Here is a 16,525-nt window from a genome sequence, read left to right as displayed (position 1 = left end):
GGGGTTAGCACAGAGGAGTCCACAAGCCATAAAGAAATAAAAGAGATAAACCTAATTGCGTCTTCCTAGCCCAGGGGTGACCAACTTGTGGCTCCGGAGCCACATGCGGCTCTTCAGAAGTTAACATGCGGCTCCTTGGACAGGCCCCGACTCCGACTCCGGGGCTGGAGCTACGGGCGCCAACTTTCCAATGTGCCGGGGGGGGGGGGGGGGTGCTCACTGCTCAACCCCTGGCTCTGCCACAGGCCCTGCCCCCACTCCACCCCTTCCCGCCCCTCCCCTGAGCCTGCTACGCCCTCGCTCCTCCCCCGAGCCTCCTGTACGCCAGGGAACAGTTGATTGGGAGGTGCAGGGAGGGAGGGGGAAGGGTGATTGGGTGAGCAGGAGGTGCTGGGGGCGGGGGAGCTGACGTGGGGCTGCTGACTATTACTGTGGCTCTTTGGCAATGTACATTGGTAAATTCTGGCTCCTTCTCAGGCTCAGTTTGGCCACGCTTGTCCTAGACATTTCCTGATCTACTTACATATCTGGGGTTTCAATGAGTAGTCTCTAGGTATGATTTTTCATACCTGGCCCACAGCTTTATACAGGATAGCTCCAGCCCTGTTTCTGCTCTGTCCCCTCTCTCCGGGAGAACAACACAGACCGACAAAAGGGGAGTCTTGTTTCAATTTTAAAAAGTTCTAGCCTTCCCATTGGCTCTTTTGGCCAGGTGCCCACTCCCTTCCTTTTACCTATGCATGCAGCAGACTTTTTAACTCTTTACAGGTAAAGCAAGTAGAGAACAGCTACCAAGACGGCTTTTATAGCTAACTGGTTTGCTGGGTGTCCATAAAAGGGAGCTCCCCCCGCTCCATCACAGGCCATATAAATACCATGTTCATTAACTTTGTAGGTGTTCTTTCCCTAGCAGAAAGAAAGCTTTCCTAAAAGGAAGTTATTTCATCTCTAATAAAGTAGAGAGGCGGATTGCTAGTCATTTTTCCATAAATAGATTACTCACAAGGTACCTTTGAAAATTCACAGTTGTCATTAAAAGTGTTCCGGAAAAAAAATCTGACCTTTAAACTTTTTTTTTTAATTGATCAAGCTAGTTATGTTCTAATAAGTATTTATAAAAGGCTTTAAAACAATTAGGAAATTCTAATGTAGGATTGCAAACTGGTGTGTTACTCAGTATTTTCAAAGCACTATCAGATTTTTTTTAAAAAAAAAAGCTTCCTGATTCCTTTAAAAAGGAACTCTACAGAATCGTTACTACCTCATTTCTTTGGAGTAGTTAATTAACATTAATGGGAGTTAAATATTCACAACTAAGACTTTGTCTACACTAGCAGTTTTGTTGGCAAAACTTTTGTTGGTCAGGGGTGTGAAAAAGAAACATCCCCCTGACCGGCATAAGTTTCACCGACAAAAGTGCTGGTGTGGACAGCGCTATGTCAACAAAGAGTTGCTCTCCTGCCGACATAACTACTGCTGCTTGTTGAGGGTGGTTTAATTATGCTGGTGACAGAGCTCTCTCCCGCCAGCATACAGCGGCTACATGGGAGAATTTACAGCAGCGTAGCTGAAGCGGTGAAGCTGTGCTGCTGTAAGGTCTGTAGTGTAGACATAGCCTAAGAGAATATGCCTTTTAAAAATATTTCAAGGGGCACAGATATTTCTGCAAGGAAAAAGAATAAATCTCTGTTTAAAAAGAGGCAAGCAACTTATGCACAGATGCTGTGCAATGTGAAAACTGTATCTGCTTCCTCATTTCTTTGGCAAAGCCACAGATAAAAATCTTGTTTTTAAAGGCTTCCAATGAAATGTATTGTTGGGGATGTTTGCAGAGTTGCATGGACTTTAGCTATACTGTTACCATTAAAATCTGAGCTGGGAACCAGATTTTGCCTTGATTTACACCCTGTGCAACCTCGTGGAAGTCAGGGCAGAATTTGGCCCAGTATCCCTAAGAGCCTTTCACCCTGTTCTGCTAATTGTAGCCATTCCCAAAAGTAAGGCCTTGTCTGCATTTGTGGCTGTGCATAGGGTACATGTAGCTACACACCACAGTGAAAAGCAGGCTGCATCCACACTACAGTGTACAGCTACATGTGCAGGGCCCTACCATATTCACAGGTGTGAAAAACGCGTCATAGACCGTGAAATCTTGTCTCTGTCATAAAATCTGTTCTTTAGTGTATTTTTATCCTAAACTATACAGATTTCATGGGGGGGAGACCAGCGTGTCTCCAACTGGGGGTCCCGACCCAAAAGGGGGTTGCAAAGTTATTGTAGGGTGTCACGGAGTTTGACTCACCCCTGCGGCGCCTCCTTTTGGCCATCCTGGGAATTAGCTTGGGGTTGGTAGTGCGTTCTCCTCAGGTGGTGTCTCCTGTCTCCGCGTCCAGGATCCTGTGTCGCTCCCCGGATCGCGTCATCCTCTTCTGGACACAGCCCTAACGCTGTGCCCCACTTGGTTCTTTCCCCTCTTCCAGGGAGACCGACAGTCCTCAGTCCAACCACTTGCCTCAGTGGCATTCCTTCACCCGCTCACTTCCCTGGTCCTTCTCGCATGAACAGAGAGCAACAATACCCAAAGTCCGAAGGTGCAAACAATTCAATGTTTATTGGGGTGAACTTCCAGCAAGGAATGATTCTAATTTCCTTCCTTAGTGTCCCCCTTCCCAGCTCTGATGCCACAGAGCCTTGCCTGTGTCCCTGTTCCCATTCCCCCCCCTTTGCAAAACATGATTCCAATTCTCCCACCCCCATTCCCTGTTCCCATTCCCCTCCCTTATTTTCTGATTGACTGCAGACTATATAGTAAATCTTGAGTTCTGCTTAGCTATACTTCAACCAATCATTTTACTGAAATTTAACTAACCAATCCTAACATATTGTAACATGATTATCTAACCAATTATATCCCACCACCTTAATTGGTTTACACCCCAAAAAATTAATTCTACAGCTGACAGAAACCATTAGAGAACCAGACAGAGATTATACAGACAAACAACAGGGAAGTGGAGACTACAGTAATAAAACAACGCAGAAATGAGGATTTCACACCCCAGCTATTGATAAGTGAGTTCTTGACAGACAGGATGTTATCACACTAAGTTTTCTTTAACCATCTTTATCTGGTGTTGATAGGCATTATTAGGACAGGATTGTATTCCTCACAGACCAGTAGCACCTTATTTCAATGTGACTGGTGAGGACGTGACCATATGCTTTCCAGCTTATGGCTGCCTCTGCTGCTTAGCCAAAAGCCTCAGCCTAAGAACAGGGCCTCAGACAGTCACAGTAAGAGAAGGCCCTTACACAGACAGACAGTGATTTTGATACCTCTGTAACTAGCTAAGTGATAAGAATACACCTAAATTCTTAAAGTATAGGCCTTTGCAGACAGGCCTGAATATCTATATCCTAACAGTTCTAGCCATTTGTCTCAGTGGCAGACTACAGTCCACGTACTGGCCACTTCCCTCAGTGACCAGTGGGGGCAGCCCAGGTCCACCTGGTAGTCCGGGCCCCCACCCACGGACCCTATAACTGGCAGCCACGTACTGCCCCTCCTCCAACTCCACCGTCTCCTTCCCTGGGCCCCTTCCCCGCAGCCCCAGCGTCTCCTTTGCCCTTCTATCAGGGCCTCAGTATAGAAGCCATCAGCCTGGAGCGTTCTCATGCTCTGCTGACCCTGCCCAGCACTGCTCTGTCCATGGTGTTCCAGTCCTCTAAGCGACCAGTCCTCCTCCCTCGAACTCCAGGGAGTGACTCCTCTGTCCTCTCGCGTTGCTCAGCAGCTCCTTCTTATATGGGTCACCAGCAGCAGCAATGCAGAAGTAAGGGTGGCAATACTGCAACCCCCCCCTACAATAACCTTGCAACTTCCCCTCTCTGCCACTATGCCCTTTTGCATCAGGACCCTACAGTTACCACGCCGTGAAATTTCAGATTTAAATATCTGAAACCATGAAATTTATGTTTTTAAAAATCCTATGACTGTGAAATTCATCAAAATGCACTGTGAATTTGGTAGGGCCATATACATGTGGCAGCAACAGGCTCCAGCAGCAGGAAGACAGTGTGACACTACACTGCTGAAAATAGGCACTGCTTTGGTGTGTAAAGAGCCATGTAGGGCAGTGCTACTCAAAGTGGTGGGTCCACAAGCCATTGGCTGACGGTCCACGGTGCCTGGGATCCGAGGCAGCATGTTCTGCTCGCGCTGGCTCCACTCCCTGCACCCTGCCCGGGCTCATGCTGGCTTGACCCCGGCCGCCACAGCAACAGCTGCCAGCGACTTGGCCGCTGCCATTGGCCGGGTCGCCCCCCCTCCCCCCCACTTATGCCGCGGAGAGGGAGAGGCGCTGCCCTAGCTGCAGTGTGTGTAATGATATGTGTGTTTCCTGCACATTGTGCCATCCATTCACGCTGCCCCCCGCCCAGCTCTGAGCAGACAAAGCCCACGGACATGCTAATAAGGAGAAGACTCATTAATCTCTGGCAATTTCCTGGGCTTGGCTGCCACCCCCTCTCCTTTCCTCACCCCTCCACCCCACTCCAAAAAAAAAAAAAAAAAAAAGTAGCCCCTTGATGCTGGAAGACAGTTTAGCGCAGGTTTGGGGAGAGGAAGATTAATTATTATTGTTGGTGTTGTTCCTCCGTGACATTTGACAACATCTGCACTGATCAGCAGAGCTGGTGGAGGAAAAAGACACTGCAGCAGGTTGTCGGGTGGGAGCGGATAGGCCCCCTAGAAAATGCCTGCCAACTTTTATTATATTCATTATATTGTTTCCGATATGAATTAATATTACTATGAATGTTCAAATAATATTTTCTTGGATCGTAAACGAATAATAGTCATTTTATACTATCCTCACAGATGCACAGCCTTTCAGTCAGTCTTCAGTGTATTTAAATGGGAACATCTCCGTGAGTATGCCACACTCCCATTCCAAGTAATACAGTGAAGAATGTTAGTTTTTCTGATCTGATGTGCTACATGCCTATGTGAATATGATAATAATATGGCGCAAATATGGTACCGGTCCCTGGCACATTGGGGAAAAAATTGCTGGTCCACCACATCGGATAGTTTGAGAAGCACTGTTGTAGGGTACATACCCTAAGGTCCTGACATGTCTTTATTTGCCTAAGAAGGGCTTCATGGTCTACACTGCTGTTTATACCCGTGCTAGCTGGGCTTACAGCATCTGTACTCTACATGCTGCTGGGCTATTCGAGCCCCTACTTTGCCTTGCAGGTTAACAATAGGTGCACCCCAAGTCCCTTTGAAGCATTTCCCTCTCGTGTCCAACCCCTTCTTCACTGAATGCTCACAGTTATACTAGCTTTGCTGTCCCCAAGGGAACAGCGTACACACCAACTTGAATGATTCAATCCAAGATTTGTTCTTGCAGAACACCACAACAGCGAGTTATATTTATAATGAAAACAATCATAAATTTATTTTCAAAGATTAAGATTTAAGAGATCATGAGAAAGGACAATGGAAACAGAAGGGTTACATATAAAACAAAATCATAACAGGCTTTCTCGAGATTAAATTTAACAGACTAACCTGCCTAAGGAAGTCTCTCTCATCCAAATGTCCTTTATAGTGCTTCCAACCAAGTTGGGATCCTGTTTTCATGAATGTTATCGCACAGCTCTTTTTCTTCCACAGGTGCAGGATAAAAGGGCATCTTCTAGGGATGTAGAATGTTAACCAAAAAGCCTCAATCTTATCGGTAAGGTATTCAGGTTAACATTTAAACTCTGCTGCTGGCCCCATGCCACTGGTTCCGGCTGCCACCCTGCCTCCTGGATTCAGGCCCCACCTCCCCCGGGGTCCTGGTTGCCAGCCCCTGACGCTGGGGACTCCGCTCACTGCTGTCCCTGCTCCCAGGGTCCCGGCTGCCGGCCCCGTGCCCATGGCTCTGCATGGGGTGAGAGCAGAGCCTTGGGTGACTGGCGGCAGCTGGGACCCCGGGGGAGCAGGGCAGCAGCAGACTCTAATGGTTAAACGTTTAACCAGTACAATTTTAATAGTTTAAATGTTTACTTTTTTCAAATTCTATTTACATCCCTAGTATCTTCTTGCCTTTCCTAATATGCCCCAAAGTTCATTGTCTCTCCCTAGAGACAGGGACACTCCCTGTGGTTCATTCTCCCATGTGTTCCTTCTTTGTTGACTGAGTATGCTAATGGGCTTCCACTGATTGGGCTTACAATGCTTTCTTGTGTATCATCTTATTTCCTGTCTGGAAGAAACCTGTTTTTCTCTTTGGCTGATGACAGACTTTAAAACATATATTGTGTGCGTGTGCACATGTGTGTGTGCGTGAGAGAGAGAAAGAGACAGACAGACTGGCTTTCAACCAGTACACCTGGTCGAAAAGGGATCCTGGTGACTCCGGTCAGCACTGCTGACTGGGCCACTGACTGTCCAGTTGGCAGCAGGCTAAGACAGGCTCCCTACTAGCCTCCGCGCCGCATGGCTCCTGGGAAGCACCCAGCATGTCCCCCCTCCGGCTCCTACACATAGGGCAAGTCATTCCCAAACTGGGGTTTGTGAACCCCTGGGAATTCACGAAATGTTACAGGGGGTTCTCGGGAAAAAATTCCCTAATGGCGGTCAGAACCGTTCCTAGGGCTGCCCTGAGTCCCAGGGACACTGAGGAGATTTAAACGTCAAGACTCCTTATAAGAAATGGAAAGGGAGGTGGATATTTTTTTCTGTTTTTAAAATTAAATAGGCCAACTATAAAAAGCAGTTTCTCCTGCCTTGGTGTATACACCTCAGCTGCAAGAAGAAGGCCTCATCCTCCCTGATTGAACTAACCTCGTTATTCCTAGCCTGATTCTTGCTTGCATATTTATATCTGCCTCTGGGAATTTCCACTACATGCATCTGACGAAGTGGGTATTCACCCACGAAAGCTTATGCTCCAATACGTCTGTTAGTCTATAAGGTGCAACAGGACTCTTTGCCGCTTTTACAGATCCAGACTAACACGGCTACCCCTCTGATACTTGACACCGTGCAAGGAAGGCACTGCATTTAGCCATGTGGAGTGGAAATCTATCAACCTCATGAAGAAACTTGCGCAAGTACAGACTGATATCATCTTCCTTTCCAAATGCAAATGAATGGGTATCATACCAAATGGACTGAAGGTGAAAAATCCATTGCTATCTACATATTCACAGACCACAGTGAGAGATTATGCCATACACTATCAAAGAAACTGAGGAACCACCTGATCAGCATCCTATACAGCAAACAGGAAAACATCAAAAAAGAGCTCTCCAACCTGGTGGCTCTCATAAATAACCAACCTTCCATGCAAACGGACTTTACTAAAATAAGACAGGAGATCTACATTACACACTTCACCTCTGTACAAAGGAAAAAGGACTGTAAGCTGTCTAAAATTCTACCTGCCACATGGGGCCACAACAGTGGTACCCCTAACTTACCCAGCAATATCGTCAGTCTATCCAGCTACACACTCAGCCCGGCAGAAGAGTCTGTCTTTCTCGGGGACTCTCTTTTTGCCCCGCCACCCCCACAAACATGATACAGTTCTGTGGTGATCTGGAAGCCTACTTATGCTGTCTCCGACTCAAAGAATATTTTCAGGGTAACACTGAACAGCACACTGATACACAAATACCCTCCCACCAACAGCACAAGAAGAACTCCTCCTGAGGGTCGAAATGACAGTCTTCACCTATACATAGAATGCTTCCGCCAACGTGCACAGGCAGAAATTGTGGAAAAACAACATCGCTTGCCTCATAACCTAAGTCGTGCAGAACACAATGCCATCCACAGCTTCAGAAACAACCCTGACATTATAATCAAAGAGGCTGATAAAGGAGGTGCTGTTGTCATCATGAACAGGTCTGACTACCAAAAGGAGGCTGCCAGACAACTCTCCAATACCAAATTCTACAGGCCACTTACCTCAGATCCCACTGAGGAATACACTAAGAAATTGCACCATCTACTTAGGACACTCCCTACACTAACACAGAATCAAATCAACATACCCTTAGAGCCCCGGCTGGGGTTATTCTATCTACTACCCAAGATCCACAAACCCGGAAATCCTGGATGCCCCATCATCTCGGGCATTGGCACTCTCACTGAAGGACTGTCTGGATATGTGGACTCTCTACTCAGGCCCTATGCCACTGCACTCCCAGCTATCTCCGTGAAACCACTGATTTCCTGAGCAAACTACAATGCATTGGTGATCTTCCAGAAAACACCATCCTAGCCACCATGGATGTAGAGGCTCTCTACACAAACATCCCACACACAGATGGAATAGAAGCTTTCGGGAACAGTATCCCTGATGATGCCACAGCACAACTGGTTGCTGAGCTCTGTGACGTTATCCTCACGCACAATTATTTCAAATTTGGTGACAATATATACCTCCAGTCCAGTGGCACCGCTATGGGCACCCGCATGGCCCCACAATATGCCAACATTTTTATGGCTGACCTGGAACAACGCTTCCTCAGCTCTCGTCCACTCACGTCCCTTCTCTACCTATGCTACATTGATGACATCATTATCATCTGGACCTATGGGAAGGAAATCCTGGACGAATTCCACCACGATTTCAACAGCTTCCACCCCACCATCAACCTCAGCCTGGACCAATCTACACTGGAGGTCCACTTCCTAGACACCATGGTGCAAATAAGTGACAATCATTTTAACACCACCTTATACTGAAAACCCACCGACCGCTATGCCTACCTTCATGCCTCCAGCTTCCATCCCAGACACACCACACGATCCGTTGTCTACAGCCAAGCGCTGAGGTACAACTGCATTTGCTCCAACCCCTCAGACAGAGACCAACACCTACAAGATCTTCACCAAGCATTCTCAAAACTACGATACCCACACGAGGAAATAAGGAAACTGATCAACAGAGCCAGACGTGTACCCAGAAGCCTCCTGCTGCGAGACAAGCCCAAGAAAGAAACCAACAGAACTCCACTGGCCATCACATACAGTCATCAGCTAAAACCTCTCCAACGCATCATCAGTGATCTACAATCCATCCTGGACAACGATCCTTCACTTTCATAGGCCTTGGGAGGCAGGCCAGTCCTTGCCCACAGACAGCCCGCCAACCTGAAGCATATTCTCACCAGCCACTACACACCGCACCTTAGTAACTCTAACTCAGGAACCAATCCATGCAACAAACCTCGATGCCAGCTCTGCCCATATTTCTACACCAGCGACACCATCACAGGACCTAACCAGATCAGCCACACCGTCACCAGTTCATTCAGCTGCACGTCCACCAATGTAATGTAGGCCATCATGTGCCAGCAGTGCCCCTCTGCTGTGTACATCAGCCAGCTGGACAGTCCCTATGTAAAAGGATAAATGGACACAGATCAGATATTAGGAATGGCAATATACAAAAACCTGTAGGAGAACACTTCAATCTCCCTGGACACACAATAGCAGATTTAAAGGTAGCCATCCTGCAGCAAAAAAACTTCAGGACCAGACTTCAAAGAGAAACTGCTGAGCTTCAGTTCATTTGCAAATTTGACACCATCAGCTCAGGATTAAACAAAGACTGTGAATGGCTAGCCAACTACAGAAGCAGTTTCTACTCCCTTGGTGTTCACACCTCAACTGCTAGATGAGGGCCTCATCCTCCCTGATTGAACTAACCTCGTTATCTCTAGCCTGATTCTTGTTTGCATATTCATACCTGCCTCTGGGAATTTCCACTACATGCATCTGACGAAGTGGGTATTCACCCATGAAAGCTTATGCTCCAATACGTCTGTTAGTCTACAAGGTGCCACAGGACTCTTTGCTGCTGAGGCTGCTAGTGTTGTTTTTAAAATTTTTATGAAGAACAAGTTTAAGCTTTGTTATGACGTGCAGTGTTTGCCTGGACTGCTGAAGACCTGAATGCTTGTGTAGGAGGAACTCTTTATTTGAGTTGGTTACATCCTTCGTGCTGTTTTATATCTGATACTCCTTGATGAAATGTAGGAGCCTTGTCTTATAACAGGCTTAATCAAAGTGATACAAGCTACAAAAGTGAGATCTTGGAAGAGTGTTGCCATTTTCATAATGTAATAAAATTAATACTGTAATTATGAATAATAATCAATAGTGTGTAATAAGCATGTCATAAAAAACACATTTTATATTTTAAAGATCACTGCTTTTATAATTTATGCTCAGGTAAGGGAGAAAATCCCTGGAAATATTCATTTTTAGGAGGGGTTTTTGAGATTTGACATTTTAGTGAAAGGGGTTCACGGGTTATTAAAGTTTGGGAACCACTGATGTAATGGCAGCCAGGAGCTCCGCACACTGCCCCCACCCCAAGCGCTGCCCCTGCAGCTCCCGTTGGCTGGGAACTGCGGGCAATGGGAGCTGCGGGGGCGGTGTTTGCGGACGGGGTAGCACGCAGAACCACTTGGCTGTGCCTCTGAGTAGGAGCTGGAGAGGGACATGCAGCTGCTTCCAGGAGCTGCTTGAGGTAAGCACCACTCAGAGCCTGCACCCCTGAGCCCCTTAGAGTCACATGAGTAGAGTTAAAGACACACCTGAACCCTGTGGTATGTACTCTACACGGCTCTCTTCCTGCCCGTGCCATGCCTCTCCATCTACACTGCTGTTTTTAGCATGTAGTGTATTCTGCCTTCCTGCTGCTGGAGTCTTTCCCTACTGTGGGGAAAGGCTCTGGCAAGTTCCAAGCTTTTCCCCACTGCTTCTCCCCCATGTCAGAGCCTTTCACTGACCTGGGTAGCTCCATGCTGCAGTGTGGATGCAGGCTGCTTTGCAATATAGCATGTAGCTACACGTACCCTACACGCTGCCACAAGAGGTGGGCAAAGTAGACGTAGTCTAAAAGTACACTGCTCTAACGCTGCTAAGGAGAGCTGCGCTACTTTGATTGCATACTAAAGGTAAGCAAATATTCTGAATCCTGAGAGAGAATATTAGTTCATTTGCTTGTTAATAGAGAACAACTCAATCCCTTTGAAGTCACATGCCTCATTTTCAGACATCTTTTTAAAAGGCAAATTTAGTGTCCTGTTTGTCCATAGAACAGGTGCAGCACAACCCCTTTTTGTGCCAGATCCCCCATGATGTGCTGCCAATGCCCTTCCTTCCTGCCGGAGAATTGGAAGGTAGTTTAGTCTCTGTACCCTCTGTATCCTTTGCCTCTGATGAGGCTGCCAGCAAGGGGGGTGGGTTTGCCAGCAAAAGGGGCAGTTTTCTAGGAGATGGGGCAGAAAAGTGAAGCTGACTCCCTCCATTAAGGTAAGGTAAAGGTTCCTTCCTTTGTCAACAGCCAGGAGAACAGTGTAAAGGTGCCCCCTAGCTCCAGCACATGGGTAAGGAGGGGAAGCTCTGGGCCTGTTAGCTGACAAAGGTGGGGTGCCTGCTTATTGTTGTTTACTAGATATGGTAACTAAAGCTGTTGGTCTTTCATGGCATGTAATTGTGGTTAAAATAAATGTATATATTTAAGTGTATAGTGTTTGGATGACACACACACAACGCTTACCATCTATTTTTCTGCTCTTCATCTTCTCCCTCTATTGTGTAATTCCCCTTCCAAGAGCAGGCCTTTTTGCTTACGTTGTTTTAAAATATTGGGAGAGCACTTGAATTTAGTCTGCTTTTCTGAGATGGCAAGTTTTTTCTTTCTGCTCTGCCCTGATGGCCTTAGGGTTGTGGTTTGCCATGGCAGGAGCTGGAGTGTGGAGTTTAGTGAATTCCCTCTATTGGTTTGCTGTGTGAGATGCTTTAATGGCCAAAAGTAGGAAGTGGTTTGCTAAGTCACATTTGTTCTTTATCACTACCACCAGTAATAACCACGAGAGAAATATGCAAATGCTGAGTGTTCAGGGTAAAGCTATATATGGGAATGATTACTTGTGCAATTCTTCTGTTGGCAAATCTACACACTGTAAGTACCAGCTTCTTCATGCTTTGATCCTTCAGGGGCTGGCTTTGGCTTCCGTATCCTTATGCGTTAAATTCTCTTCAAGGCTACAAACCTGATGCCTTATACAGATAGATTGTCTTATGGTCAGTTTAAGTGTTTCTTATAAACAACAACCATATATGGGAACTAACATAAACATTGCTATGGGGCTTTTGGAATTGAAAAATTAATGTCAGCTTGCTGGCTTTTACTGTGGTTAAAATCTAATGGCACAGATCATATAGCTTTGAATTTTGTCATTTATTCCATTTTCAGTCATCTTAAAATTGATGTAATGGTCCCTATGTTCTTGTAGCTTCTATTCTGTGCAAGTGTTTTTAGGAGAAATATTTTGTCTTTGTTCTGTTTTGTGGAACTAAGGATTCACATACACCAAGGAAAATGACCTGTTACTGACAATGATTCCTTCTTAACTGGTATTAAGAATGGTGTAACTGCTAGTGTAGGTTGGGGATAGGGGGAAGAGGGGCATTTTTAGAACCATTACAGAAAGCATAACTGAGACCTGGAATCATTCTGTGGGGCTGACAAGGGTTTTGTTTTGTCCCGCTTGTTGCAGAAGCATTTCAACATGAACTGAGAGCCAGTTGCTGACAGTCCTTGTTCAAAATGGGTCATTTTCCTAGTGCAGATGAATCTTTAGAAAAGGGTGTTTTTTTTTTTTTAACCATTGAGATGGCCATTCTGTTCCATTGTTTTTAGTAATCTATTTTTCAGGTGCTTAAAAAATGTCATCTCATGAAGAATTTTGATCATATTTTTATGTTTGTTCTTTGCCCTAAGGTGACTTCTTTTACATAGTTGCATAAAAACCTGGGGTTTTTTGTTTGTTAATTATCCAGTTATTGCAGAAAAAGAGCATAATCATACTCCAAGACAAAAGTTAAGTTTTGTTTCTTTTGCGATAGCTCATTTCTAAAACTTCAAGTTTGGTATGCATGTTGTTTTCAATTAGTATTACCGCTTTTGTTAAGTTTGAATTTAAAAAACAAATTAAAAAATGTTGAGTGAATGAAAATTAACACATAGCAAAATAAAAAGAATGTACTGCGTGCATATATAAACTACATAAGCATGTACGCTGAGCATAATCTTCAACAGACAGTACACTGGCTTTTCCAAATTCAAGACTCCTTAAACTATAAATTTCATACTTTAAAACAACAACAACAACAATGAGGAGTACTTGTGGCACCTTAGAGACTAACAAATTTATTTGGGCATAAGCTTTCGTGGACTAAAACCCAATTCATCAGCCCATAAAAGCTTATGCCCAAATAAATTTGTTAGTCTCTAAGGTGCCACAAGGATTCCGTGTTGTTTTTGCTGATACAGTTTAACACGGCTACCACTCTGATACTTTTAAAAGATGATCTGGAAAGGAAAAAAGTAATTAGGCCTATTTCCCTTTTTTCTTTTTCTTTGATTTACGGATTAAAGGAGGCCTAAAAGGTTTTTCTTTTTCTAGATACCAGGTGGCTGAAGTAATATGTTTTATTGGACCAACTTCTGCTGGGGAAAGAGACAAGTTTTTGAAGTTTTTGAGTTTACACAGAGTTCTTCTTCAGGTCTCTTCTTTTTCTACTTGTTTTTACCATAGTAACAGTACCCCAAGAGGCTGGGGGATTAGTGAAATAAAATCAGAAGCGTCAACAGTGTAAAAGTTGAGCAACTGAAAGAGACCCTAATGTGAACTAGGGTGACAAAATGTGTTTCTGAGGAGCCAAAAAAGTAAAAGGTGGTACAGTACCTTCCAAGTGCAAGGGTCTTTTTATTGGGAATAAACAGTGTGTGTTAAAATATCCAAAGGTTACCAAGACACGTACAACCAAAAAACGCAAAAATATAGTGACTGGGTCTTGAATTGGCTGCTCAGAAAGAGAGACATAACAAAGAAAAGGGAGAGGGCGGACCTTCTTACACAAACAAACCAGGAACAATGGGATATAACAGTAAAAACAAAACATAAAACCAGTGATCACTAGGAGAGAATAGGCACATTCTAAAACTCCCCAAGGGAAATATTGTATTATTCAAATTCAAAGAATACTTGTTTGATGAGCCCTTTCCAATATTGCTAGTACTTGCCCTGCTCAGGGATGTGTGGCTGGAGTTTGACAGAATATTTACAGCAAATGCTATAATACTTGTAATTAAAATCCTGGTCAGGGTAATAGAGGCCACTCTGCATAACTGGCACCTACAATGACTTTCTAATCTTGGTTTGCTGGGCAAATTACCCTCATAAGAAATCTCATTATAAATGGCAGGATAAAGCTGACTAATTCCATGGCATGTGGCGCTTTTCCACTTATCACACAGATTTTGTCCATCTACTAGGCATTTTTCATTGACTGACTACCACTATGACCGTTTAGTCATGGCCCCACCCTGCATGTTTACCACTGGTTTACCCTTCCCTGACTCTCTGTTTTCTGTCCCCATCTACATCCTGAAAGCAAATGATATTCTCACAAGCTCTGCCTTTGCATGGGAGATGAGGGTGAATTTCAGCATCTTCTGAATTGTAAACATATAAGTTGAACTTTATTCAACTCGTGTGTAGTAAGAAATGGTGAAGGAGAACCAAGGTGATACTTGGCCAGTAGGGGGAGATGCTGTAAAGCCCATGGTAAGTATATTAATATGTAGAGTGACTATATTTCCCTATGCTGAATACAGGACATCTGGTAAAATTACTTGTATTCAAGCGAGTTCAATGGCAATCAGTCAGAACTATGCAGTACAAACGTTCAAATTAACATCAAGTTGATTGAGCCCCCGTTAAAAAAAAATACTGTTTAATTGGATTCTTTTTATTTACCTTCTTATCTTTAAGGCTTTTGGGTTCACACAGGGAAGGGTGATGGCCCCCACCCCCCTTCCACACACACACAGGGAGAGGTGACACATACACACACATTCCCGTACACCTCTCTCACACAGGGATTGCGGGGACTAACCGACCCGACCCTCTTGCCAGGCGCTCTTCACCCTCCATGCCTGGCTGAGTCTCTGGGGTGGACCTGCCTCTCCTGGTACTGGTACCTAGTACCACTCTTCCCGAGGCAACACACAGGGGGACATGCAGGATCACATTCCCCCTGCCCCCAGATTTCTGTTAGGGTTCACACCAGAATGTGGCCAGCAGCAGCCTTTCAGCACGGAAGGGAAGGGATGGGATCTGCTTTCAGCCGCAGAGGAGTGGGAGGGGATGGATGACCTGGCCTGGCCTGTGTCTTTGAAGAGCTCATCTCTTCCTCTTTACTATTTTCCTTTTTAAAAAATATGCTAGGAAACGAAATTTTAAAAAGTGTTAAAGTTAGTTAGATTGCAAGATCAAGCTCTTGAAAGTTAGGCAACACCAAATTTACACTGGCCCTGTGCAACCTTAATTCCATCCTTTGTGGATATGATTTATGATGCAGTGTTTAATTACATGATCACAGTGTGTTTTCCACAAAACCCTGCCTTGTTCAATGAACCAACTGAAGGCAGCAGAATTTAGGTTACACCGGCAACCATAAATATGGCATTTTCTAGCTTGAATACTTGACTTGGCAAAATAAGTAACTGTCCTTACATTTGTGTGTGTGTGCGGGTATGTAACCTTGACCCTATTGAAATCAATGTGAGTTTTGCTATTGAGTTTCAGTAGGATTGGGATCTCACCCTAGGAGTTTATCCCCTGTAAATACTCTTTTACAGGTGGACATGTCAGGAAACCATTTGGGGGCCATTTCCATCAGGTCCTGATCCCTTAATATGTGGGGGACCTTAAGGGAACTCCAGTCTCCAGCCACTGCTGTAGCAGGGAACTAGCTGAGAGTCCTTTTTATTAGCTCCTTACCACCTGATGTCCAGAGGACACTCTCTATATATATTTGGGAGGGGAGTTGTATCTTTCCCTTTTTTTGATTGTTCAGTTGTAGAGATTTCTCTTCTTGTTCTTTCAGAACCTGGTACCATGATTACCGTTTTCTAGATAAGTGCTTCTCTTTTTTTGAGAGAGATTAATTGGCTTTAATCTCCTAATTTCCTTGGCTTTAAGGAAAGCCTTCTGTCTCCCTGCCCCCCAACCCCCCTCTTCAAAGAAGGGTCTGAAAGGGAAGAGAGGGTAAATTTTGGATGCATTTCTCTCCATTCACTGATCATGACTGCAATATTATTTCTCCTTTGTTCCCTCCATGATCACCTTTAGCTTTATCTCCTTGAGAAGCAGTTGAATGATAAAGGGTAGTAATGTGTTCTGAGCTCAGTGGTTTGAGCATTGGCCTGCTAAACCCAGGGTTGTGAGTTCAGGTGGTAGAATCTCCTTCCTTAGAGGTTTTTAAGGTCAGGCTTGACAAAGCCCTGGCTGGGATGATTTAACTGGGAATTGGTCCTGCTTTGAGCAGGGGGTTGGACTAGATGACCTTCAGGGGTCCCTTCCAACCCTGATATTCTATGATTCTATGATTCAATCCTTTATTTGGGGGGAGGGATAGCTCAGTGGTTTGAGC

General features: G+C 44.9%; 1 protein-coding gene across 7 annotated transcripts in view; it reads left to right on the top strand.

Moving 5' to 3' along the window:
* LIMS1 (LIM zinc finger domain containing 1) overlaps positions 1 to 16,525 on the top strand; it is a 139,075-nt gene that overhangs the window by 50,105 nt on the left and 72,445 nt on the right. The window contains exons 1-2 of one of the 7 annotated variants that reach the window (XM_077814203.1): positions 12,091 to 12,106; positions 13,492 to 13,591. The exons of 4 other annotated variants lie outside the window; for them this stretch is intronic. Coding sequence is in view for 1 of the 3 variants with exons in the window: in XM_077814165.1 (XP_077670291.1) it covers positions 5,719 to 5,747 (29 nt within the window). In the remaining 2 variants the exon portion in view is untranslated. Of the gene's footprint in view, positions 1 to 5,683; positions 5,748 to 11,976; positions 11,985 to 12,090; positions 12,107 to 13,491; positions 13,592 to 16,525 lie in introns of those variants that run through there. 2 more of the 7 variants (XM_077814165.1, XM_077814193.1) reach the window with 2 other exon arrangements.

The sequence above is a fragment of the Eretmochelys imbricata genome, chromosome 1, assembly GCF_965152235.1.
Source record: "Eretmochelys imbricata isolate rEreImb1 chromosome 1, rEreImb1.hap1, whole genome shotgun sequence".
NCBI lineage: Eukaryota > Metazoa > Chordata > Testudines > Cheloniidae > Eretmochelys > Eretmochelys imbricata.
This window is presented reverse-complemented; position numbering and strand designations above follow the sequence as displayed.